Source organism: Mauremys reevesii, linkage group 7, assembly GCF_016161935.1.
Source record: "Mauremys reevesii isolate NIE-2019 linkage group 7, ASM1616193v1, whole genome shotgun sequence".
Classification (NCBI taxonomy): domain Eukaryota; kingdom Metazoa; phylum Chordata; order Testudines; family Geoemydidae; genus Mauremys; species Mauremys reevesii.
In genome coordinates, this window is record NC_052629.1 from 38,895,932 (window position 1) to 38,921,230 (window position 25,299).

Sequence of the window (25,299 nt, forward strand, 5' to 3'; positions counted from 1 at the left end):
ACACATGAGTGAATGGAGAAACAGTCATAACACAGCACCATGGGTAGGACTTGGCAGAGGGGGCATTCATACCCGGGTAAAGCTAACTTGGGTACTCACACCTGGGTGAACTGTACAGACATAGCCTTAGTGTTATATGCTTGCCATATGAATATGTGTAAGAACACCAACAGAGAAAGTGGTCAGGTTTATAGATGGAATATGACAGGTCAACAAATTTCATGGTCCGTGTCTGTGTCCATGTCTGTCCTGTAATGGTGTTAATGTGAGCAAGCACTTGATTCTTTTTGTTTTTGTTCTACCTTGATTTCAGACACCTCGGAGACAGAAGAAACTCTTCTGCCGCTATTATGATGGAAACCAGAATCCCAAGTACATTCTGGCTCCTGTCAAACAGGAGGATGAATGGGACAAACCTCGGATTGTTCGCTTCCTTGAAATTATTTCTGATGAAGAAATTGAAACCGTGAAAGAACTAGCAAAGCCAAGGGTAAAGAGCTTCAGTTTTCTCTAGTTCTGAAAACTTCAATGCCATCTAGAGTGTTCAATGTGCATGAGCTCAATTCACTTCTTGATTAGGAGTTTGTAAAGTTACTGTGTGTGTAACATCATTCACCCAAGCTAATTTATTTTTCTGCATGGCTTATAGTGGCAAGCTGGTCAACTCTCAGTGAAAGTTGGAAATGTAATCACATTAGAATCTCTTCCCAGGAGATGGCACTGCAGATTCACCAAACTGTTCTGCTGGATAAAATTTTTGTGGATGCTATGATGGAGGAGAAGAGAACCTCCTTCAACTCCACAATAGTCACAGCATGAAACTTCCCCCTACTGCAACAGGCCTGCCTCAGTATACTGCTGCCGCTACCACCACTCTAATTTATGTTGAATACTTATCACAGTTCACTATGGCGTATAAATGATGATTTGCATGGAGATGCCATTTAGGAGCCACCATATCTGTGGTCATGGACACTAGATAATCATTTACCATATGGACATCTACAGAATAGTAGTACTCTTCTTTAGTCATCTGAAACTGAGTCAGGCCATGAGGTGCTCTGGGGCAGTTACATAAGTCCTTTTCAGCAAAGCCCACCCTAGCTTCATTTAACTTCCAACCCTATTATGCCTCTTTTAGTTTGAACTAACATCACCTTCATTCTCTCACTTCACCTCAACTTTCCAAACCTATTTCAAGAACTAGATTCCAAAGGACCAGTCTCTGAATCTGAAGTAACCTAGGACTGGCTTATTGTCAAGGCAGCCATGAGAGCCCAGATCAAACAAAAAAGCTATCTTGTCACCCAGGACAATATGATTGGCAACTGCAACACCAGGACAGATTAAATCTGTTAGGAAACTTGCAGTGTAGCAAGGCAGTAAATATAACACAACTTGTCTCAGTTTAACTCCATCTCAAGACTTGTACTTAAGGTGAAGCTATTCTAATTAATCTGTGCTTGTATAGGTCACCAACTACTTCTGAAGTCAGATGCAAACAATATAAGTGCATCATTTCCCCAGAACTATTTCTGTTTATGCTAAATAGATACTTATTGGGAGCGAGCTGAGCAAATGAAGGATAAATACTATGTGGATAGGTACATCGGAATTATCTAAGAGAAATTATCCAACCATTTCTCCTTTATTCAAGCAAATCAAAGGCCTTCTCCATAATCAAGTCAAGAATGGTGCTGCCTTTGTTAACCACCTGCTTGGGTACTGAAGAGCATCAAGTGAAGAGTAGGCTCCCTATCACCTATCACTTTTTGTTCTTGAGGTAACACCCCAGACTAAAGCAGTGGATCTGATTTCAAGTGTTGTACTCCTTCCCTATACCTAAAATATCTCTTCCTCCCTATGCTTCCCATGTTGATCACATCAGGAATCAGATCCCAGTTTGTGTGCTAATTCCTATTTCGTTGTTACAAAATCATGGAAAATGATCCAGCTGATGATTGGGCTGCATTGTTGCTGTAGGAAACACTGGTTTTGCCTCCTTGGATTGTAACTAACCTGTTCTTTATGGAGTGGGGGGGAAAAAACCTTTCTGTTATAAGGATCACAAAGTCTAAAAACGATACACAGATGATAGTAGATTTAAACTAAACTTTCTGGGACCATTGTTTTCTAGTCAGATAAATAGTCAGTCTATTACAAAACTGTGCTAATCTCAGGTACTACTCTCATGTTGAAAAAGGTGGAACATTCAAACTTAAAGCCTAGACATTGCAGGGTTCAATGGTTGATGCTGCATGAGGCTGTTTTGAGGCTGAAAGTTCATCTCTTGTATTCCAGGCATTGTGAGTGTCACAGAAGTCTTAGAGTCTAGAAATGAAATGGTATATAATCACTACCCAGTCTTCTGCTCCCTTGTCATCAGCTGGCATGAGAAAAGCTTAATTCAGTCTTTGGAGACTGTTTTTGAGTAGTAGGCTGTGTGCAATGATCCAGCCGCTTTACCCAGGGGACAAAATGGGGTGAGAACAGTGCAGATTAAGGGATTCCCTAACCATTTGTTTGAATCAGTACGGTCTGAGATGCTTTGAGCCTTTATTGCAAAATAAAAATAAGAACTAGTAGTAAAACACTTGCCCAGATTGACACAAACCGTACTCAATAAACCCTCTTTGGCCTGGAGTCACCATAATACAGTCTATGGCAATGACCTAGTGCTTCTAATGCTGGGGCATTGCAACTGAAACTTTCTCAATTATGGCTCACTGTATAGTAGCTGCACGTGCAGTAGCAACAAGCAGTTTGCTTGGGGTGTTGCCATGACATCGTATAGCAGAAACCGATCTTGTAGAAATGGAGCAGAATGGGATGCTGACTAAAATGGGATGGAAGTAAATTACTTGACAATGGTACAGTGTGTTGATTGGGGAACAGAGGCCCTAGAACAATCTTGGCCCAAAGTCTTATTTTTGGATGACCAAAAATGTGGGGAGTATTTCACATGATTTCTGATCATGGTGTGGCTGATGGGTCTGCGTTCTGGAACAGTGTGCAAAACGCAGATCAATTATTAATTCAATGTAGAAGGTTTAGCTAATGCAGGTAATAAGTTAAAGATATTTTTCAGATTCTAAGGTAAGGTTTCCTTCATGGTTTTCCCCTTCCCCCACGGTTAAAACTTCTACTCAGTGTGTTCCTTATTGATGATTTAACTCTAAAGTGCATTCTGGATGTACAGTGTATTGTTGTACGTCTTTGACATACATGCTGTACAGCTTCTAGCAGTTGCCATGTGGAGTATAAAGGAGTTGAAAGATGCTACAGGAAATAGCTTTACTTATCTAACCAGTTGCTCTAATTGCTCCCCAGAAACTGGAGTATTGCTTCTAGGAAAAAATGTACCAGTCACTCATTCCCTCGTCTCTAAGAAGGAACTGAAGTATCTCCTTTTTATTAGTGTTAGAGATTTCCCCCTCTTTGTCACCACAAAAATACTTTTTTTGCTGTAAAACACCACAATGGAAACTGATTGGATGAAGTGCATGGCTTGTGTGGAAATTTTTTTCCCTCTGTAGGTTTCTGAATGGTCGGATTAATGTGATGCAATATTTACTTGTAATGCAACTATTCTGATTGGTTCGCTTCACAGCTGAGGCGAGCCACCATTTCAAACCCCATAACGGGAGTCTTGGAGACGGCACATTACAGAATTAGCAAAAGGTAAGAGACTTCATACACAAAACATTCTGGGCCTGTAATGAGTGCTTGTTCTCTGCTCATTCAGGAAAATAAGGGTGGTCTAAAAAGATACTTCTGACTTTCTAGACCATCTCTTTAATATGTACAGATATTGTAACAGGCTGTTACTGCTGAGTTTCTCAGTCTTTTCCTCTAACTAGAAGTTCTGTTTTTTGCCATTTTAGCCAATATTCCTTTTCTTAAATAGTATTTGCACAGGTGCATAGAATGTGCACAGGTGCAAAAACTCAGTGTCGGTTACCTTATATTTGCTTTCCCCCACCACATATGCCAACAAAAATGTCATTGCTCTCCTTGCTAAATCTGGCAGACTCTGAGAATCCCTTGCATTCAGAAGTAGAGTCACATTATCCTGTATAACAGTTGCATTGGCATGCAGAAATATTTGTTCATTAGTCATATAAAATATAATTGTCCAAGATAATCTGTCTTCCTATCTGTTGGGGTTGTTTTTTTTTTTTTGCTGCCTCCTAACTCAAACTTTGAAGAAAGCAGTATTTTCTTCCTTACAGCCTTCCAAGTTCTCTCCACTTTGGTAAAAAGCACTGCCGATTTGTGAACTTGAGTTTGTTGTTTTTTTGAAAGAAGTTGGATGTCTTAGCACTTGCACCTCCTAAAAAGACATCTTCAGGAGCTGCCTAGTAAAGGTCTAGTCCTCCATTAGCTGTTTTGTTTTCCCTCACAAAAATCCTGTTTTTCAGTATTTAACTAAAACAAAAAAAGAACATTAAACTTCTGGATATGGAGGAATTTTCTTTGAAACTCAGCACTATAAACTATTTGCAGAAAGTCTCTAGTTTAAAAAAAAAATAAAGAAAAAGAAAGAAAAGAAAAAAGTGAAAGGACATTCTAACCAAATTCGTTCACCCAATTCTTGATTTTGGAAATGGCAGCTGCAGATACTGTCTCCCTTCTAAATATTGCTGCTGATCTGAGAGCATTGCATACCATCCAGACCAATCGGAAACCCTTCCAATCACCTGTGGCTTGGCAAAAAGAAGCCTACTACCAGAGTAAGCCCTTGTCCTTTCTCTTTTTGTAGCTGAGCCGGGCTACTGTACATGACCCTCAGACTGGGAAACTGACCACAGCACATTACAGAGTCTCTAAGAGGTAAGGGGAATGTATTCCAAAGGTATATCTAACACCTAGGAAATCTGTTCTGTGGCTAGCCTGTTAAATCTTCTAGTTGCAAATCTGGGATGGGGAAAGATTATATATATTTTTCTTGTGCTCATTCCTATTTAGAAGAGATGAGGTGGCCTAAAAATTATCTGGCACATATTTGTGCAAATAGGCTGCTTAAATAGGAAGTTTTAAAGCATTCCTGTTTCCTAAAAGGAAAGCTGCTGCTGCTTTTCTGTCTGCATGGTCCTGAATAACACAACTAGCATACTAAAAAACTGTTAAAATAATGTGAAGGGTCCCACCTAAGGACTGCACTTGTCACTTATTTGTGCCATTGTACCAATATATGTTTTAAAATTAAGCACTTGAGATGTTATAATAAATAGCAACAATAGCATGAGTTAGAGCTTGAGAACTTTAGTTCAAAAATTCCTTGTTGTTGGTTTAACACAAACCAGTTGTGCATTTACTCTGCTAGTGGATTTAATATCAAATCCAGCAGTCACTGGAAAATATTAGATCCACATTTTTGTTCGATTAAATTATCTTTTGAACAAATGAGACTATCAATACAGGGTTTTTGTCAATAGTTTTAACTTCAATTTGAATAGTGGTTTTTAAAAGGGGATAAAAATGAATTGGGTTTACAGAGACAACATTTCCAAAATATCCCCACCCCTCCCCCCAAGAAAATCATTAGCTCTTAGTTAGTTATGTAAGCAATGAGTTAGAACCCTTATGAACAAGAAGCCTACTACAAATTACATTAGAAAGTATCAAGTATCAGAGGGGTAGCCGTGTTAGTCTGGATCTGTAAAAGCAGCAAAGAATCCTGTGGCACCTTATAGTTTTTCTAAAGACTTCATACTTTCTAAAGTATGAAGTCTTAAATACTAGATTACTAGAAATTCTGTTCCAAAAGGATTGGTAGTAAATAGACTTGTTGAGGAAATATCCTCCTATTAGGGCTTTTTGACTGAGTTGGTTTGGATTCCAGATAAATCCTTACTACTGAAAACCAGAAACTCTGCTCTATTTTTTTTTTTAATGGATGTCTGCTTCCCCCCTCCAAACATTACAGGCATTCTTTCCTAGTCATTGCCCTTCTAAATTACAGCATTCCTTTATGAGGAGACTACTGTTCACTCAGCAGTACGTGGCAGACTGTAAATGGAGGCATGTCGCCAGCTGCATGAAGAGGCATGTCAAGCCTTGCTGTATGCAGTACAAGAATATATGCAGCCAGTCTGACGCAGCTTTTAAGGAAATGAGTGGTTTTTGAGGCAGCCAGTTAGAATCCGTAGCGCATAAGATTAGTGTTTCCTCTTCAGGAATATATCAGCCTCTGCTTTTATTTTAATCACTGCTCTTTCTCTAAAGAGGGAGTATTTAGACCATCCTTAGTATGTAAAAATGTTAGGAAAGTGATATTTTTATCTCTCTCATGGCAAAACCAATGACTAGGTTATATTCAACCGTTTAAGAAATTACTAGAAATGCTAGGGAAGGGACATAAATGTAATTGCTGTTTTTAACTGTTCATTTGTAATATAATGTCAAACATCCATTTCCCAAAGTTTTCTAAATTTTCAAGTTGAGAAAATGTCAAATATCACCAGTGTTGATTTCAAATGCTTCATAAAATATTTTATGTAAAATACAGTGTGGCAGAATATTTCTAATTCAGGTGTACAGACCATGCTCTATTCATGGATTTCCATCAACAGCTTCTGAAGGGGAGTGGCTTAATGTTATGTTCTGATGATGGCAGCGATGATAACTAGACCTCTCTACCTTTTGGCTTTTTGAAGTGGTACAAAGAAAACTTCAAGTCCTATATTAGCTTCCCTATGATTACCTCTTAAAGTAAAATGGAAAAATGCTTGTGGGCTTTGCCAGTAAAAGGGGTTTCAAAAGAGAATTGTTTTCCACCGGGGAAAAAACTCCTCTTAATGTGGATGATGGTCTTTTCAGATGTAAGGTTACCTGTCTGCAACATTCACTTAAAGCATAATGATACTTCAAATGAGTGAAATTTATTTTCTGGCCAGTAGAAGTCGAAGGAAAAGTTACACTGAAAGGCAGAGCCTAGCATGCGTTTCACATGAGATACTCTGATCATTAATTCTATACTTTAATAATTCAGCTAGTTGAGCACAGTTTTCTAACTGATTACTAATCCTGTAGTGAAATTACCAGTGGAAAAATGTCTTCAGAGTTGTGTGAGAGAAGGCTGGTGATACAAGAGAGCAAGAGAAATGAAGTTTTTCAAGTGGAGGATTTCTGTCCCTGTAGAGCAGCACTCACTGTAGATACCTACCTTGGCTGCTTTGATAGTGAGCCCTGCAAGAGGTAGAGAGAACAGCTCCCTTAGACTTTTTTTTAAAATATCTCCACGGTGAACAAAAGTTGAGACCAGCAGCAAAAATGGATGATACAGCTGAGCTCATATCCCTGAAGGGCAGATAGACAAATCCTGCTGGAAGTTGCTGTTCTGAAGGAACCTCTTCATACGCCTGATAAAAGCCAATGGAGCCTACTAGAGCAGCAGTTCTCAAACTAGGGTCAGGACTGCAAAGTAGGTCATGATCCCATTTTAATAGGGTCACCAGGGTCAGCATAGACTTGCTAGGACCTGGGGCTGAAGCCTGAGCTCCACCCCCACCTAGGGCAGTGGGGCTCGCGCCTCCTGGAGGGAACTCCCCCTCCTCCCAGTTGTGTAGTAAATTTGCTGTCAGAAGTGGGTCATGGTGCAATGAAATTTTGAGAACTACCAGAGGCTAGTTGCTGCTGGAAAATCAATCCAGAGCTAGGAATACGCAAATCCTTCTGAGCTGTGATGGGAACTGAGGAAGTAGACTCAGTGATGCTTATGGGTGACAACCTGTGCCAGAATGTCTTGCTAGAAGTCACTACTCAACTCTACCAAGTAGCTTTCACTGCCAAGTTACTCTTCCAAAGTACAGTAGACCCTCGCTAGAACACGTGTCTGTATAGCGCAGATTCACTTATAGTGCGGGACCGTGCATGGATCCCAAATTTAATTACCTTATTGGAATCCATGGTAAAGTGGTCCCCGTGTTAACGCGGGACCGCACATGGATCCAAAACCCCGCGTTCTAGCGAGGGTCCGGTGTATGTATGATGCTGATTTACCAGAAATAGGACTGATGCTTCATAGTCTTTCTTCACAAAAGTTGGTTTTATCTGTATCATCGGCTTCCTTCTGTTCTGTCTCACAGCTGAGGTCAGGAAACAACTTCCAGACTCGGAAACCTGTCTCAGTTTTGGCAAATACTAAAATGCAAGATCATTCTCCCCACCCCCACCACCACTGCCCCTTCTATCTTATACACTATGGTAAGGGGGGGGGTTTAAATAAATACTTGTGTGCCTCACATTCTGATTTATTTATGCTCCCACCACTTGTTTTAAGTAGGCAGGTTCTGTTTTCCCCATTTTACCAATGGGGCACTGAAACACAGATTAAGTGAGTTGCCCATGGCCACACAGCAAGTCTGTGGTGGAGCAGGGCATTGAACTTGAGTTGAATCCCAGGCTAGTGTCCTAGCCACTACACCACCTGTCCTCTCTATAGTACTCAGAGTGTGAAAGCTACTTGGTAGAGTTGAATAGTGACTTCTAGCAAGCACAGATTGAATTGGGTGTGATGGCTTAGCCTGATAGTAACAGAATCATCTTATTGTGATGGCTTCTTGTGCATTATGTATCATTGTTACAGTGCCTGTCTGAGGACAGTGTTGCATGTTCTGGGGTTTTAATTTTCAATATGCAGTGTCTAATTGGCTGTTGTGGGAAATGCTTCATATGCAAACACTCCTATTCCTTTCCACCTTGCTCATTCTAAACAGAATGAGGATAGACTGCTTTTAACACTTTCTTATGCTAACAAGAGTTCTACCGTATTTTTATAAATACTCCCAGTGTGCCGAAGTCCTCATTTTGAGGTGGACTGCATTTACATGCTGTTCTGTTCTGTGCATGGTGAATATTTAAACAGATTTCATGCTTGCCCTTGGAGATTCTGTAACCTGTGTCAGTACCATGTGTTGTAGGAACGTGTTTTGCTGCTTCTCTTGATGTGGGGCGTTCTGGGGCTTTTAAAAGAACAGGTATGTAGAAATATGCTGATGATAGTAGGTGAAAAATTGTTTTAACCCTTTGAACCAATGCACATACTGATTTGCCAGTTCACTGGTTCACAGATTGATCTTTGGGTACTGGTGTTCAAGTGGTGCTGGCTTCTAGTTTCCCACTGCTTCTATAAGTGTCTAGACTTTCCATTGCAAAGATGAACCAGGGAGCTAGCTGTGCGGCTAGGAGGAGTTACCACATAAGAGTTGTAAACACCAACCAGATTCAGGGGCCAAAGTCACCAGTGTTTCGTGCTGTCAGTGAGAGAGGACTGTCTGGTGAAGAGAAAAAGATGTCTGGGTAGCATGTGCAAAGAGGAAGAGAAAAGGGACTAGAAAAAAAGGCATATTGCTAGAGATGCATCAGGAGTGTTATATGTTCATGAGGGTAAGGGAAATGGTCCAATAGACGGGCTCAGTTGTGACTACACAAAGTTTGAACCCCGTTCCACTGATTCAGTAATACTGAAGTTAAATCGTTACCTTTTGGATACAGTTGCCATTTTTACATTGCTTAATTTTCAAGAATGAACATAATAAACAGGATAACATTGTGATTCATCTTCTCCATACCTGCAAAATGGTACATTGGAATGCTTGGAATATGGAGGTAGTCCCTTTGCCATGGTTCTCTAGTGCCTTTCCTCCTCTTTTATGGTAACACATGATTACAGGGGAAACTAAAGCAGCTGTTCAAACAAGGCTTTGATTGAGATGGGCTGACAACCCAACCCAGTCCCTCCTACCTCGCACTTTTTTTTTTTTGAGGCTTGTTCTCTAGAATTTCCACTTTTATTTAAAAAAATGTTACATCTCTAGTCCTTATAGTTGCAGAGAAAACATTGAAAATGTGAAACCAAATGTCAGTGCAGTATGTCTGGAAAAAATAGGTCTGAGGGATGTGAATTGCCCTATTTATTTCATTGCCTAATAATGGGAAACTTGTCAGTGAAGTTTTATTTACATTTATTTATATTAAAGGTTATTAAAAGCAAGTAAGAAATGAGGGAAGGCGTGGAAATCACAGATCTGTATAACCTGAGAGGATAGCGTTTGGGAGAGTTGAGTTACAATCACCAAGGTACTGTGTGCGCTGAGCCAGAAACAGAGATAAGGGTCCATGTTTAAACACTGCTTCGGCTGCATAAGTTCCTACCATGGATTGGCTGTTCAGAATAGACAGGGCAAAACTTGTGTTTGTAAGCTTGTTCAAAATTGTTAGAACCGGACATAAAAAATGGAGTACAATTTTTAGTCCTGTCCACTTTAGCTGTCCAAATAGTATTGGAAAGTAACTTACCTAGTTTAAAAAATTTAAATATGGTTCCTTTGATCACTTCCTAACTCTTTATAGAAACTAGGGGCCTTATTCAAGACTGTGATATTACCAATGTTACAGATGTCCTCTCTGGTAAGAGAAGCCTCACAAATATGGGACCTGGCGATGCCAGTAATTAGCCTAAATAACTGTCTCTAAATAAGATGGCTCGAAGTCTTTATGAACATTTTAGAAGTTATAAAACTCTGAATGTTCCACTTATAACACAAGCTTATGGCATGTTACTAGCAAATCATTTCCTTTTTTAATTTAGTGCCTGGTTGTCTGGATATGAAAGCCCTGTGGTATCTCGCATTAACAGGAGGATACAGGACCTAACAGGACTGGATGTTTCCACAGCAGAGGAACTACAGGTGTGTAAATAAGGATTTCAGTAACTAGTCACACCAGACTTTGGTTTGAATGAAATGGACTTTTAAATCTACTGTACAATAGACACACCCAGGTAATCTTCAGACAGCTGCTTTGGGGGAATATATGCAGAGACGTATTCTTTGGTGTGCACTCAACTCCTTCAAGTGTTACTGAAAGTCCGGTCTAATCAATATGGGAAGAACATCAATGCCTTGATACTTAAGTTGAATAACTGAGCCAAATTCAGTCTTGGTGTAAAGGGGATCCAATTTCATTTTCAGTGGAGCAGCACCTGCTTACCCCAGGGCTGAGTTTGACTTGTAGAACCTGTAGGGAAGTAGAGAACAGTTGACATTTCCGCTCTTTAAAATGAGCGAGGTTTTTTGTTTAGAAATTTTTTTTATTGCTACCAATAAGACCAGGGTTTCTGATGGTAGCTCAGATTTTCATGGGAATGGTATCTAGAGAAATACTGGTTTTTGACTGATATTTAAGGGAAGAGGTTGTTTTCTCTGAATCCATCTCAAGATTAGAAAATCTCAGAGAAACTGATTTGAGGACTTTATCCTTAATTCATCAGCATTGTTAGAACATGGGGAAGATTGTGATTGCATGTGTATATTTTAAGTTCATTAAATAAATTCACTAGTTGCAGTAGACTGTGCCTGAGGGATTTGGGGTCTTAATTTATCAATGTGGAAACATCACATCTTAACATTTACTGCCATTCACATTGAGTGTAACACAGCTGCAAACAAAGCAAACATAATTCTGGGCTGCATTAGCAGGCGTGTTGTAAGCAACACACAAGAAGTAATTTTTCCACTCCGTGCTAATTAGGCCTCAACTGGAGTATTGTATCTAGTATGGGTGCCACATTTCAGGAAGGATGTAGACAAACTGGAGAAAGTCTAAAGAAGAGCAACAAAAAATGATTAAAGGTATAGCAAACAATGACTTATGAGGGAAGATTGAAAAAAACTGGGTTTGTTTAGTCTGGAGAAGAGAAGACTGGGGGAGTACATAAGTTTTCAAGTACATAAAAGATGGTTACAAGGAGGAGGGTGGAAAACTGTTTTCTTTAACCTCGGCGGATAGGACAAGAAGCAATGGACTTAAGTTGCAGCAAGGGCAGTTTATGTTGGACATTAGGAAAAACTTCCTAACTTCCAGGCTGATTTAAGCACTGGAATAAATTGCCCAGGAAAGTTGTGAAATCTCGATCATTGTCTAACCTGCTCTTCTTAAATATCTCCAAACACCTGTCAGGGATGATCTAGATAATACTTAGTCCTTCCTCAAGTGCAGGGGACTGGACTAGAAGACCACTCGAGGTCCCTTCCAGTCTACAAGTCTATGATTAAGACGTAGAAAGTGTGACTGCTGATCATGAAACCAGGCTTGCCACGCTAAACAAAGTTCACATGAGGATAAAAATGCCCAGGCATCTAGCTCAGAATAGAGGGCTCTTTAGAGCAGGGGTGGGCAAACTACAGCCAACAGGCACATCCGGCCCACCAGCCGATTTTAATCTGACACTCAAGCTCCCACTGGGGGGCAGGGTCTGGGGTTTGCGTGTGTGCCGCAGCTACCAGAAGCAGTGGCATGTCACCCCTCAGACTTCTATGTTTAGGGGCAGCCAGGGGGCTCTATGCGCTGGACTGTGGCCAATGGGCGCTGCAGGGGCAGCGCCTCTGGATGAGGCAGCGCGCAAAGCCACCTGTCCACACCTCCGCGTAGGAGCCAGAGTGGGGACGTGATGCTGCTTTTGGGAGCTGCTTGAGGTAAGTGCTGCCTGCACTCCCAACCCCCTGCCCCAGCCCTAATACCCTCAGCCCTGATTCCCCCTTCCATCCTCCAAACCCCCGCAGTCCCTGCCTAGAGCATCTTCCTACACTCCCATCCCAGACCCTGTACCCCCAGGCAAAGCCCTCACTCCCTCTGCCCAGAGTCACCACCTGAACCCTGAATTCCTCATTTCTGGCCCCACCCCAGAGGTGCGCCTTCCCCCTCCAAACCCCTTGGTCCCAAATTGAAACATCCTCCTACACTCCCAAGTCCCTCATTCCCAGCCCCATCCCAGAGCCTGCACCCCTCCTGCACCCCAACCCCAATTTTGTGAGCATTCATGGCCCACCATACAATTTCCATGCCCAGATGCGGCCCTCAGACCAAAAAGCTTGCCCACCCATGCTTTAGAGCCTTGTGTAGGAGAAAGTGGCAGATGGAAGTCAGCAATATGGTTGACAAAATTAAAAATGTAGTCAGGCTGGTGACTAATATCCAGAACTGAGCTTAGTTTTGATTGGAGGGAGAGTTCCTGTTAAAGGATGGGAAAGTGATTTGGAGTAACACACAAGGATGCTTTAAGAACAATTTTGTAAGTCTTTAAAGTTTATAGAAGCTAATTACTATTTTATCTATGACTTGGATAAAGGACTTCTTTGTATAAAACAGACAACCATTACAGGAGGGGAACATTACTCAAAACGACTGATAGACTAGAGACAAGCAGGGACAGATGATAGTTTCTGCAGCTCTGTTTGGAGAAATGTAAGAGTGGTAGTATCAAAAAAAAGTGACACTCTTTGTTGATACTCTGTGCAATGGAGAAGTATTTGAAGGCATGATGGCTCTAGCTGTGCTGATCAGGAAAGTAATGGCGGTGGAGTGAAATATTAGGTGCTGCTGCTGCTGATCTAATCTAACACTGCATGAAGGATTAATTGCCTGATTTTTCTAAGATGCCAAGCATCCCAACTCACAGGAGTCTGATAGCTGAAGATGCTGAGCATCTTTAAAAAATCGTACTTGACCTGATCACCTTCAGACTTTTGTAATGTACATTCTGTCTGTGTATAAATACAATTTAAGTGTCTATATGACTTAGGGTGGTAGAGAGAACAGGAGTACTTGTGGCACCTTAGAAACTAACAAATTTATTTGAGCATAAGCTTTTGTGGGCTACAGCTCACTTCTTCGGATGCATAGAATGGAACACACAGACAGAAGATATTTATACATACAGAGAACATGAAAAGGTGGAAGTACGCATACCAACTGTAAGAGTCCAATCAATTGAGATGAGCTATCATCAGCAAGAGTTAAAAAAAACTCTTGAAGTGATAATCGATGACCCATAGAAGGTGTGAGGAGAATTTAACATGGGGAAGTAGATTCAATTAGTGTAATGACCCAACCAATCCCAGTCTCTGTTTAAATCCAAGTGAATTGTATCTAATTTGCATATTAATTCAAGTTCAGCAGTCTCTCTTTGGAGTCTGTTTTCGAAGTTTTTTTTGTTGCAAAATTGCCACTTTCAAGTCTGTCACTGAGTGGTTAGAGAGGTTGAAGTGTTCTCCCGCTGGTTTTTGAATGTTATGATTCCTGATGTCAGATTTGTGTCCATTTATTCTTTTGCGTAGAGACTGTCTGGTTTAATTCAGGGTAACAGAAAATGAAGATGTTTTGGCTGCCTCTTTCTAGGGCAGCGTTTTCTCAAATGTAGCCACTGTGGCTGCATGAGGCCACCAGGGGCTTTTCTTGTGGCTCTTCTCCCCTCCACCCCCCACTGCCTCTGCTGCCTCCTCCAGCCCTGGGCTTTGGGCTTGTGGTGCAGGCTCACCACTTAGCACTCCTGGCCCACACTGCCTTCTCTGGCCTTCCGGCAGTGGGCTCCATCCCCTGGCTGTGGGATTGGGGCTTGGGGCCCCAGAGATCCAACCCTGGCCATGCAGCGGCAGGTATCTACCCAGGGCTTCTCCCCCCACCCCCCCAATAACTCCTGGCTCCCCCTCCAGGGGTTAATTTGTCCCCATGCTTCCTGGGGCTGAGTAAGTCTGCTATGAAGGGTGGCATTTGTATGTTAATGTCACTTTTCACAGCAGACTGAGTAGCTAGCTGGGAGGCTGTGAAACGTAATAAGATACAAATACCACTTTTCACAGCAGTAGACTTACTAGCAAGCAAGTCTTTTTACTTGCTTTTTACACCCAAAAAATACAAGAATGTGCAAAGCACCTTATTTGTGTTTCTATTCTGTTTAGGTCCAGTAAAGAATAGAGACAAGTGTATATTATTTTCATTACTGAGTCTTCAAAAAAACCCCAACAACCCCATCATAAATAAATTACAATCATTTGGAGATGTAGATATGAATATTTATTTTTTTCCTAAAGTTAATTCAGTATTTTAGGAAAAATTGTTAGTTGCCACCAGCAAGAGTTGGTGGCTGCACTCCGGGGCCATCAAAAAACTTGTGAAAACCCCTATTTTAGGATTTGAAATGCTATCATGAGAGAGTCTATAGATAGCTGTAGAAATGATCCCGAGACTCAAAACTCAAAGCTAAACTCCTGCTTGTATTCTCAGAGTAGTCTGATTGAAATCAGTGGAACTATTCATGAGTAGGTTTAATAGGATTTAACCCTTTTGTTATCTGACAGTATGCCCTACAGGGGAGGGACTTATTTGCTATGACTCTGAATTTTTTTTATAGATGAAAGTTTTAAGTGTATATGCTGAAGTCAAATATTCATTCGCTCTCCTCCAGATAGTATACTGCTTTATTAGATATTTGTGCTTCTCCTTTCACTATAGGTAGCCAACTACGGCGTAGGAGGCCAGTACGAGCCTCATTTTGATTTTGGAAGGGTAAGTTCCTCTATTTTTTCTGCCTTCATGGCTTTCTACTTCACATGCACTGTGTTTCTCTTTTTCAGGTGGCAAATTATGGAGTGGGAGGACAGTATGAACCCCACTTTGACTTTGCACGGGCAAGTAAAGAGGTGGAGGGGTGAAGATGACCTACTGAAGCCTAGGCCTGTTGACTGTAGCACAATATATTTTCTTTAATTTATGTTAAATTTCATAGCCTATCAACTCTTCTAATCCATATTAATGGATAAAGCCCTCTAAACCACCAACTGAACAGGTATTATAAAGCAGTAAGGTCTCCTTTCAAACTGTAAAACAGTCTTCTATTCAGGGAGGTGATTAATTCTTTCAGAGTGAAGGTATTCACTTCATTTGGGAGATGGATACGGTATGACTGGCTCAGCAAACTGTAATAATGAAAAGTCAATGTAATAATCCTTAGTGGTACAAATCCAACCAAAGTCTGCAGTGAATCAGTTATTACTATCTGATGTCTGTTTTGGTGGCATATGAAAAATAATGTAGTGGCCTCAATCAACAGGGTTTTTGCTCACACAAATTACCACAATTTGCACCCCCCCTAGGTAGCCTCTTCAAAGAGGCCAGGCACTGAATGGACCTGGAGACATAATTACCTTCTCTTTTCTAGAGAGAGTCCCTGCAGGTCAGGATTGTCTGGACAGCATGGTGAAGTATGCATTGCTATTGCCTATGCGATACCTTTAGTGTGGAGAGAGAATTTAATTTCCCAGAGCTGTGAGTTTTTTAGCACCTTTCACTAGCACTAAATTCTCATAAATCAATCTGCTGCTTTTTCTGGTTTATAAATTGAGCAAAAAATTAATTGCCCAAAGAAAGAAATTAAGAGATGACAAAAGCCTTATGTTCCCACCCCTCCCAAGCTCTGCTTTTGTTTACTTGCTTATTTGATGAACAATTTGAATTTCCTCTCCTCTCCCTACCCCAACTGAATTTCACATGAGTGGAAATAATGCCATTTCAGGTGGTTGTTTAATGGGCATTTTATGTGTGATTAACACTTTTAGATTAACATTGTCTTGTGAACCAAAACCAACAAATATGAAAAGTCCTGTCAAAGTCATTGAAAATCATTAACAGTTTGTTTTCAAATGCATGAATTAATTTCTAAAATAATGGCTTCTAAAAAGAATGAACATCAGTGCACAACAATATACAAAGTTATTGGGGGGGATGCATTGGAGACTTCCCATAGATGAATATGTAACAGTAATTAGTCTTAACCAGAAGGAAGTAGTTTCCTGGCCCACAATGCGGATGGTTTCTCTTGTGCTTCAAGGGATACATATGGACAGTTATAAAAATGTTCTATAAGGCAGCTCTTTGGTATAGTGGTGCCATATGAAGGGAGGAAGTCGGATTTTATTTATTTTTTAAATTGGTTTCTAGCTAAGTCAGTATTAAATCAGTAGTGTGGGCCTGGCTTCTTGATTGGCTGAACTTCAGTAATTGAGTTAAAATTAGGGCTGTCAAGCAATTAAAAAAATAATGGTGTTTAACAGCAGGATTAATTGCATGATTAATCAATAGAATACCATTTTTTAAAATATTTTTGGATGTTTTCTACATTTTCAAATATTGATTTCAGTTATAACAGAATAAAGTGTACAGTGCTCACTTTATTATTTTTGCAATGTAAAAAATACTATTTTTAATTCACTCAATACAAGTACTGTAGAGCAATCAATCATGAAAGTTGAACATACAAATGTAGAATTATGTACAAAAAAATTGCATTCCAAAATAAAAAAAAGTAGTGACTACAAGTCCACTCCAAGCGATTGGCTGAACAAAAAAAGAGGACAGACAAACAAGTTTGTTTACATTTGCAGAAGATCATGCCTGCTTCTTGTTTACAGTGTCACCTGAAAGTGAGAACAGGCATTCACATGGCAGTGTTGTAGCTGGTGTTGCAAGATATTTAAATGCCAGATACGATAAAGATTATAGTCTAAATGTCCTGCAGCAAGCCTGGCTCTTGCTGAGGTATCTGTTCTTGCCACTCTCAAGCTGTAATAAAAGAATGACGACTTGCTCCAAAGGGAGCTATCTCCAGTGCTCTTTGTATAGGGGGAGAATTGCTGCTCCAGGGGTATTTTAGAGTGCGCACACTTGCCTCCATACACACAGAGGCTTGGATCTTCGTATAATACATCTCAGAATACCCATTTTATGCATTAATGCATGGTCAGATTTTATCAGCAGCTTCAGCAATTAGAGCCAGACATCCTGCTTCTGAGACATTGCAGCTGTAATACTAAGAATTGGATAATTCAATATCTAAGCTGTATAAAATGTGAAAGTCAAGAAAGCCAAATAGCACTGGCAGCAACATCATGGCACAAGGGCAAATACAGTAACTAGCAGGTATAGTCCCTGCCAAAGGGTCACTTGTGCACTAGTACAAAGAATGGGGGCAGAAAAGGGAAAAGCAGACAGAAAAAGGGAGAAGGCTAAAAATCAAGGGGCGGGGGGGGGGGGGAGCCAAAATAAAAAGGTAAGGCTGCAGCATGTATTAAAGGCAGCCAACAAGGTACAACCCCAAGAAAAAGTCCTGACCTCGGCCTGCTTCTCACTCAACTGAGGTAGTGAAGAGCAGATTTCCCTTGTGTAAACTCATATGCTTGTCAGTTACAAGTAGACAAGTACTTAAGGCCTAGATTATGAAGGGATTTATATATTTATTTTAAGACAAAGGGGCATTTTCAGCTTGTCATGTGGGCTGCAACCTTTTAATTTCAGTAGCTTCAGCAAAGGAAAAATATTTAACAAATAAACGAATACATACGTTTTCCTCACTCTGTGTCCTGAGCTATATTTGATTTTTTTTCTGCATGAGTTTGTTTGCTGGCACTGCAGCTGCCTATCCACAGGTGTGCAAATTACATGATCAAAATAATGAGCATTTTATTAAATCTGTTTTGCTTTCTTTCACAGAAAGATGAGCCAGATGCTTTTAAAGAATTGGGAACAGGCAACAGAATTGCTACTTGGTTGTTTTATGTAAGTGAGACATTTTTAGCCATGTCATTACAAACTGTTTCTGCCAAAAACAAAGTTTCTATTTCTGCATATTTAACTTAGGCGCTTGAGTGATTTCAGTGATTCCAATTCATGTAATCTGCAAATAAAGGTAGCTAATAATTTCTCAGTGGTAAATAAGAGTACTTTTTAAAATTGGACCAACTTTTAAAACAAATTCAGTAAACTTAGTCTCAAAGTTCTTTTCTTTAGGTGCTTGACTACCTTTTAGATTTAAAAAAGCCTCAACAGGTATGACACTCCTGCGGATACCCAAGATTGTGAGGCACTTCGCTACCACCTGCCCTTCATGTAAGGAAGCCTTGTCTGTGCGTAGCAGGAGTCAGCTCTGCAACTCCCGAACCAGAGCAACACAAGCACTTCCATCTAGGCTTTGCTGGTTCAACTGTTACTCTATATGTTAGCAGTAAGCACACTCCAAGCCTTCCAAACATCTCCCTGGAGTGTTCACTCTGTATTCCGCTGGACACTTTTGGCGCACCAGATTTCTAAAGAAAGAGTCCTGTGGTACTTTATAGACTAACAGACATATTGGAGCATAAGCTTTCATGAGTGAATACCCACTTTGTCAGACGCATGTGGTGGAAATTTTCAGAGGCAGGTATAAATATGCAGGCAAGAATCAGTCTAGAGATAACTAACCTAGTTATCAACAAGAGGTCCCAACAAGCACACGTACACTCCATGCACCGGAGATTGGAAATGACTAGGAAGTTGTGTCCATTGGTCCAGGCCTCTCCTTGTGCTCCAAATTTAAGATAAGGGGTGGTGCAGATCAGCCACCAGCTCCCTCTTACTCAGCACTTGGCTGGAGTCAGAAATCTTGGTCGAAATCAATCTTTGCGGAATCTGTAAATATATATTTATACATAGCTTAAGTATTCTTAGAGTTTATAGGCTAGTTAGCATAGACTAGTTTCTTCCTGCCTTATGGAGTTTCTCCCTGCAGAGGAGGATTATACTCCATCTTGGGATTTAAGAACTGTCTCCTATCCCAGCTCCTTCAGTCAGTGTTGAACATCAACATTGCCTTTAGAGGTTCACCACCACCAAGTGCAGCATTTGTCATAAACCTGAGGCATGAGAGCACCGTCTGAGGAAATACCATATGGATAAGGCCATAAGATCACAGTCGCATCCAGGCCAGGGAGACATCCCCTCCAGTGGCCTCAGACTGCAGGCAACGACCCTATGAGCACAAATTCTAGAGCAGAGGCTATAAGGGCACTAACACCCCCCCCCCCCCCCAAAAAAAAAAACAAACCACTGCCTCAGACCCCTTGCCAGAGTAAGGGGCATTCTTATCGGCATAAGAGATCCCCTTCTAGATCTGCCATCAAATGAAAGTAACCCTCTCCAACTAGGTCCAAGTCAGGTAAGTCCTTGCCTACAGGTCCTGGGAGTTAGATCCACCTAAATTTTCCATCCAAGAGGGGAAGTTGTGAAGGAAGAAGGATCAGTCAGTTCTAGCTCCAGCTCATAGGACAAATGGTCAGCATCTACCAGGATAGACTGGGAACTTGACTTTGGACTCCCCTTCAACAGCAATGACATTCCAGCAGGGATTAACCAACCTCCATTCCCTCAGGTGCATCAGTCCCGAACTCCAGTGTGGACTGAAACTTTTACCTTGCCAGAGGATAGTTGTGCCTTACCCTACCCACAACATCCTTTCCTGTCAGGCCTGGTCCTTCTCAGACAGAAGAAACCACCCCGAGATTTCTCTCCTACCCTTTCCACAAGCTGGAACATTTTTCTACCAGTAGACTGCAGGTAGATGATGAACCTACTTTCTCATCCATTGAGTCAGTCTCCTCCTAGGGAGGCTAACCTAATAGAACCTCTAAGAGGTCTTGGAGCAGTCCTCCTTGAAGATAAAACTGCCTACAGAACTGCATTAATGGGATATTGACCCCACAGGATCCATACGCCAAACAGTCCAGATCTGTGCACAAAAACCTATCAGCGCTACTCTCCCAAGTGATACCAACTGACTGAGTACACAGAGGAAGAAATCAAACTAGAGGTTTGGTACTGATAGTCCCAAAAGGCAAGTCATCGTCCTCCCCCAAGGAGGCAGTCGCTCCATTATTGCCATATCAATTGATGGCCACAGCCAACATCGGATGTTTTTGCAGGGGATGGTGACTGAGCTCCAGCTCTCTCGACAAGGTCTGTGACACACATCCTAAACTCCTTGATATCTTACAACCCATGGGCCTTTCTCTGGTGTCCCTCTCAATGAACAAGGCCATTTTGGAACCTGCTACGGCATTGTGGTATACTCTGTGCCCCCATCCCAGGAAAGCTAAAAGAGCAGAATTCCTCTTTACCCACCCAGAGGGTAACTCCCTAGTGGTGCAGGCACCCACAGTGAGATTAAGATTGCAACACCCCAGCGCAGCTCTAACAGGTAAAGGCTCTAAATGCCTTGACCTTCTGGAAAGGATTTTTCATCAACCAATCTCCAAGTCAGAATTTGCTAACTACCATGTCCTGATTCCTCAGGAGGACAGGACTCAATTCCAAGACATCATTAAGGAAATCAAACTGGTGCCTGAGACCTCATTCTAAGCAGCGGTGGTGGTGGGGTGATACCATGTTTAGAGCTGTTGCTAAAGCTATAGTTACGATACTTGAATCATGCCTTCACTCTTCAGGGTTCCCCAGGGAGGTCCAGAATATCACTGAGGATTTTCCTTTACAGTCTAACTCTTCAACAGGAAAGCTGATGAGTCATTGCACTTGTGTAAGGATTCAGGACAATTCTCCACTCCCTGAGCATTTATATCCCAGCCTCAAAGAGAAAATACCACAAGTGGGGTTATAAACCCGGACATGCCTCTCAGCCATTTTACCACCAGCACTTTTACTGTGTGCTATCCAATGCTAGAGTGTATATACTGCTGCTTCCGTCTCAACTGTTGCTGCTCTCTCCCACTCCACCACCCAGGGATTTCTTTGGTGGGGCACTCTGGTGTTAGCAAGGAATGGCATGGCATCACTAGAGCTACACAGACTTTTGGTGGTTGTCTTGCCTACAACTTCATAATTCCAATGAGAGGAGACTTCATTCTCATGACATCAGATGGGCTTTAGCATTCTATATGCAAAGAACAAAACCAGTTGGGAAGTCATCAAGGTTACTTGTTGCAATAGAGTGTGGCAGAGCTCTGACCTTGCCCCTGTGGGTCCTGCGCTTCTAGGCGGTTTATGCTTAGCCTCAGTTGCTCACTGTGACCCTCTGCGTAGCCCTTCTCTCTCTAGGGCCAGGGTTACAGTCTACTGAGCCCTTTTCATCATAGGCCAGCATGGAGGTTGGTGAGAGAACTCCCACAGTCTCTGTTGTCCCTGGGAGCTTATTTCAGAACAGTTTAGTCTCCTTTCCTGACAGGGGCCTGATTTCCCCTCCCAGGAGATGTTCCTGTAGTGGTGGGTTGGGGTTCCAGCCCAGGGACCCTAATGGGAGCAGCTGTTAGCAGTCAACCTTTCGCTGCCAGAGTTGCTACATTTCCCTGGGCCACTTCCCCACAGCTCTCCTGCTTCTCTCTTCTTCACCCTTACCTCAGGGCTCCCTTACCGATGGTTTGAGGGTGTCTTCATTAACCAGCCCTTCAGCTGCACTTCCTCTCCCCTGGCTCTCTTCTGCCTGACCGGAGTGAGCCCTTTTTATAGCATCAGTGGGGCCTTAGAGTCAGGTGGTCACATTAGCTTAATTGCCTCACCTGACTCTTTGCAGGTTAGAGTCAGGTGTTCATTAGCCTGGAGCAGCCCCTGCTCTGGTCAGTCAGGGAACAGAAAACTGTTAATCCAATGGCCAGTATATCTGCCTTCTGCTATTCTGCTGTACCCAACTGACCTGGGTCATCACATGTGATTGCAAGGAAAAGCATTATCTGCTCACTCTCTCTCAGCTGGGGCATATTCCTCCTTCAGATGGGTGAAAGCCTATTCCACTAGACCACAAGCAGCCTCAACAGCATCTTTTACAGAGGTTCCTATACTACACATTTGTAGAGCAGCTACCCTGGAGTGCCATCCGTACCTTCATGAAACATTATGCCTTAATCTAGGCCTCTTTTTGCAGATGTAGCTGTTGGGACAGCAGTTTTACAGACATCTATACAAACTGCATATTCTCACCCTCCCTCTGTTTTAAATAGTGCTTACCAGTCATCCACATGTGGAATACACACAAGTGACCATTTCTTCTTCAAGTACTGGTACCTATCTGTAACCTGGAGATTCTTTGAAGTGTGGAGTCCCTATTTGTATTCTGCCTGCCCTCCTTCCCCTCTGCTTCCGATCTTTCTTGATTCACAGTAAGAAGAACTGGAAAGGTGTCAGTTTGCACTACCCTTCATATCCTCGGTTTGGAGCATAAGGAGACCACGTGTGCAGGTGCAGAACAATGGACATTACTTGCTAAGAAATTTCCAGTCTAGGTGAATGGAGTACATGCATATCCATGTGTGGAATACAGGTAGGGACCACACATGTCAAAGAATCTCTAGCTACAGATAAGTTCACTCCATTTTTCTAACTGCTACAGTATTTGTACTCTGCTCATCATCAAAGCATCTGAAAGTCTTACAAATTCTGGAACAAGAATGGCTATGCATTTTCTGTTTAATGCTACAGGGCCATAGCAAATGCAATTTTACAGCTAGTCACAGAAATTGTGCCCTTAATGTGGAGTCAGAAATGAAGGTTTTCAGTAACTTAATATTTTATTGATGGGTTTTTTGGAAAGCACTGGGTAAAAGCTGCTCTTATTTTCTCTCCTTTACAGATGAGTGATGTATCAGCAGGGGGAGCTACTGTATTCCCTGAAGTAGGAGCTAGTGTTTGGCCTAAAAAGGTAAGATGAGTTTTAATGCATCTTAGATGTTACACTCCCACTTTTGCTCCGTTAACATCCAGCTATGAGGAACTGTATATTTGGATGTTTAAATGTAAAATGAAAACTTCAAAATGAATTGATTGAAGAAAGTACTAGGGCACCAATCCTGTGAACACTTAAGCAGTGCCACTTATTTCAGTGGCGCTACCTATGCAAGTAAAATTACACATGCACCTCTACCTCGCTATAACACTGTCCTTGGGAGCCAAAAAATCTTACCGCGTTTATAGGTGAAACCGTGTTATATTGAACTTGCTTTGATACACCGAGTGCGCAGCCGCCCACCTCACCCCACCCCGGAGCACTGCTTTACGGCATTATATCCGAATTCGTGTTCTATCGGGTGGCGTTATATCGAGGGAGCAATGTATTTTCAGGTCAAATCTAGCTGTGCTTGTGCAGTGTTTCAGTTTTTGCTATTCTGCATGATTATGAAGTTTTAACATGTATTGAATCATAGACTACTGAAGCCAATAGGTCCAAAACATAAAACTTAACCTTACTTGTAATTTGGGTCAGACTCAATTTGGAGCAGAAACCCAGACTAGCCAAGCAGTGCACAGAATGAAACTCATTTTTAGAAAATGGTGGTGGCTCTTAAAGATCTTTTTGGGTTGTCTGATCATCTGTCGGGAGAGAGCTGGATTCCAAGGCCAAAGCCACTTGGCAACCTGGCTATACTACCACACACATATGGGTCATGCCCTTCCAAGCCCGGACAAAATAGTGTGGTGGGGGCCAGCTGGGAGGGATAGGGCTGTTCAGTGATGCTGAGCTGGCGGGCGGGGGTGGGGGGGGATATGGCCAGGATTGATAGGCCACTTGACTTGCATTCTAATGTTCAGTTGCCACAATGACCACTCACTCCTACCAACAAGTTTTCTTTGTCTAAAAGAAACCCCCATCCCCCCCAATAACTAGGAAGTCAAATGGCAAAAAAAAAATTAACACAGTTCAGGTTTCCCAGTGACAGCTAGTGCCTTTCCAGAACATAAGTTCAGCAAAACTCAAACTTCAGGAAATATGGAGTTAAGGTAAATGCCCACATAACCTTACCTCTGCTCCCTTGGAGCTGACAGTAGCTGCTGGGAACTATCCACGTGCACTGCAGCTGCATTCAAGGTGTGTGTTTTTAACTGTACTAAATGGCTTTAATGGCACAGGCAGCAGGGGGGTAGCGATTTGTTTGTGAGCTGAGAAGAATGAGTTTGAGAAGTGTCACAGAACTGTGAGTATATGAAGTTCAGGATTTGCACCCCACCTCCTGTGTGCGAGGAAGGGAAAACAAACAGCATGTGTACCATGAGGAGCCACTATGGATCATTTTATTACAAAATTGTGTAAGTTGTCTCAGGAGCAAGTTTCGGGAGGGGAAGAGGAGGGTCTTGCCATGTGAATTGTCAGTAGTGAGGTGGGATATGAGAACAGTTTGTAGACGGGTAAGGGAAAATATAGGTTTAGGTGGTATCCTGTGAGTTAAGTGTGAAGCAGCTGTTAAATTTTACAAGTATCAGAGAGGTAGCCGTGTTAGTCTGGTTCTGTAAAAGCAGCAAAGAATCCTGTGGCACCTTATAGACTAAGGCTATGGCTACACTTAAACTGGCGCTGCAGCAGCGCTGCGCTGCGCAGCGCCGCGTGCGCTAAGCGCCAGCAGTCCAGCGCCAGCAGAAAAACTCTGTCCCGCCTCTCCCGTTCTGTCTTCCTGTGGGAATGACAGACAGCGCGCTGGCGCAGCGCTGGGCTGGGGACTGGACTACACTGGCGTGGCGCGCCTTGCAGCGCGCGCTGCAGAGGGTGTGTTTTCACACCCTGCTGCAGCGCTGCAAATTTGTAAGTGTAGCCAAGCCCTAACAGATGTTTTGCAGCATGAGCTTTCGTGGGTGAATGCCCACTTCGTTTTCACACCTCAACTGCTAGAACAGGGCCTCATCCTCCCTGATTGATCTAACCTCGTTATCTCTAGC

The 25,299-nt window shown here is 42.1% G+C and overlaps 1 protein-coding gene across 7 annotated transcripts in view; it reads left to right on the plus strand.

Moving 5' to 3' along the window:
- The window catches only part of P4HA1 (prolyl 4-hydroxylase subunit alpha 1), a 70,240-nt gene that overhangs the window by 40,598 nt on the left and 4,343 nt on the right, over positions 1-25,299 (plus strand). For 4 of the 7 annotated variants that reach the window (XM_039481005.1, XM_039481004.1, XM_039481003.1 and 1 more), the window contains exons 8-13: positions 314-490; positions 3,611-3,681; positions 10,595-10,694; positions 15,295-15,348; positions 18,328-18,393; positions 23,225-23,293. In XM_039481005.1, coding sequence (XP_039336939.1) covers positions 314-490; positions 3,611-3,681; positions 10,595-10,694; positions 15,295-15,348; positions 18,328-18,393; positions 23,225-23,293 — 537 coding nt within the window. Of the gene's footprint in view, positions 1-313; positions 491-3,610; positions 3,682-4,762; positions 4,834-10,594; positions 10,695-15,294; positions 15,349-15,416; positions 15,471-18,327; positions 18,394-23,224; positions 23,294-25,299 lie in introns of all 7 variants that reach the window. The other 3 variants (XM_039481009.1, XM_039481007.1, XM_039481006.1) reach the window with 3 other exon arrangements.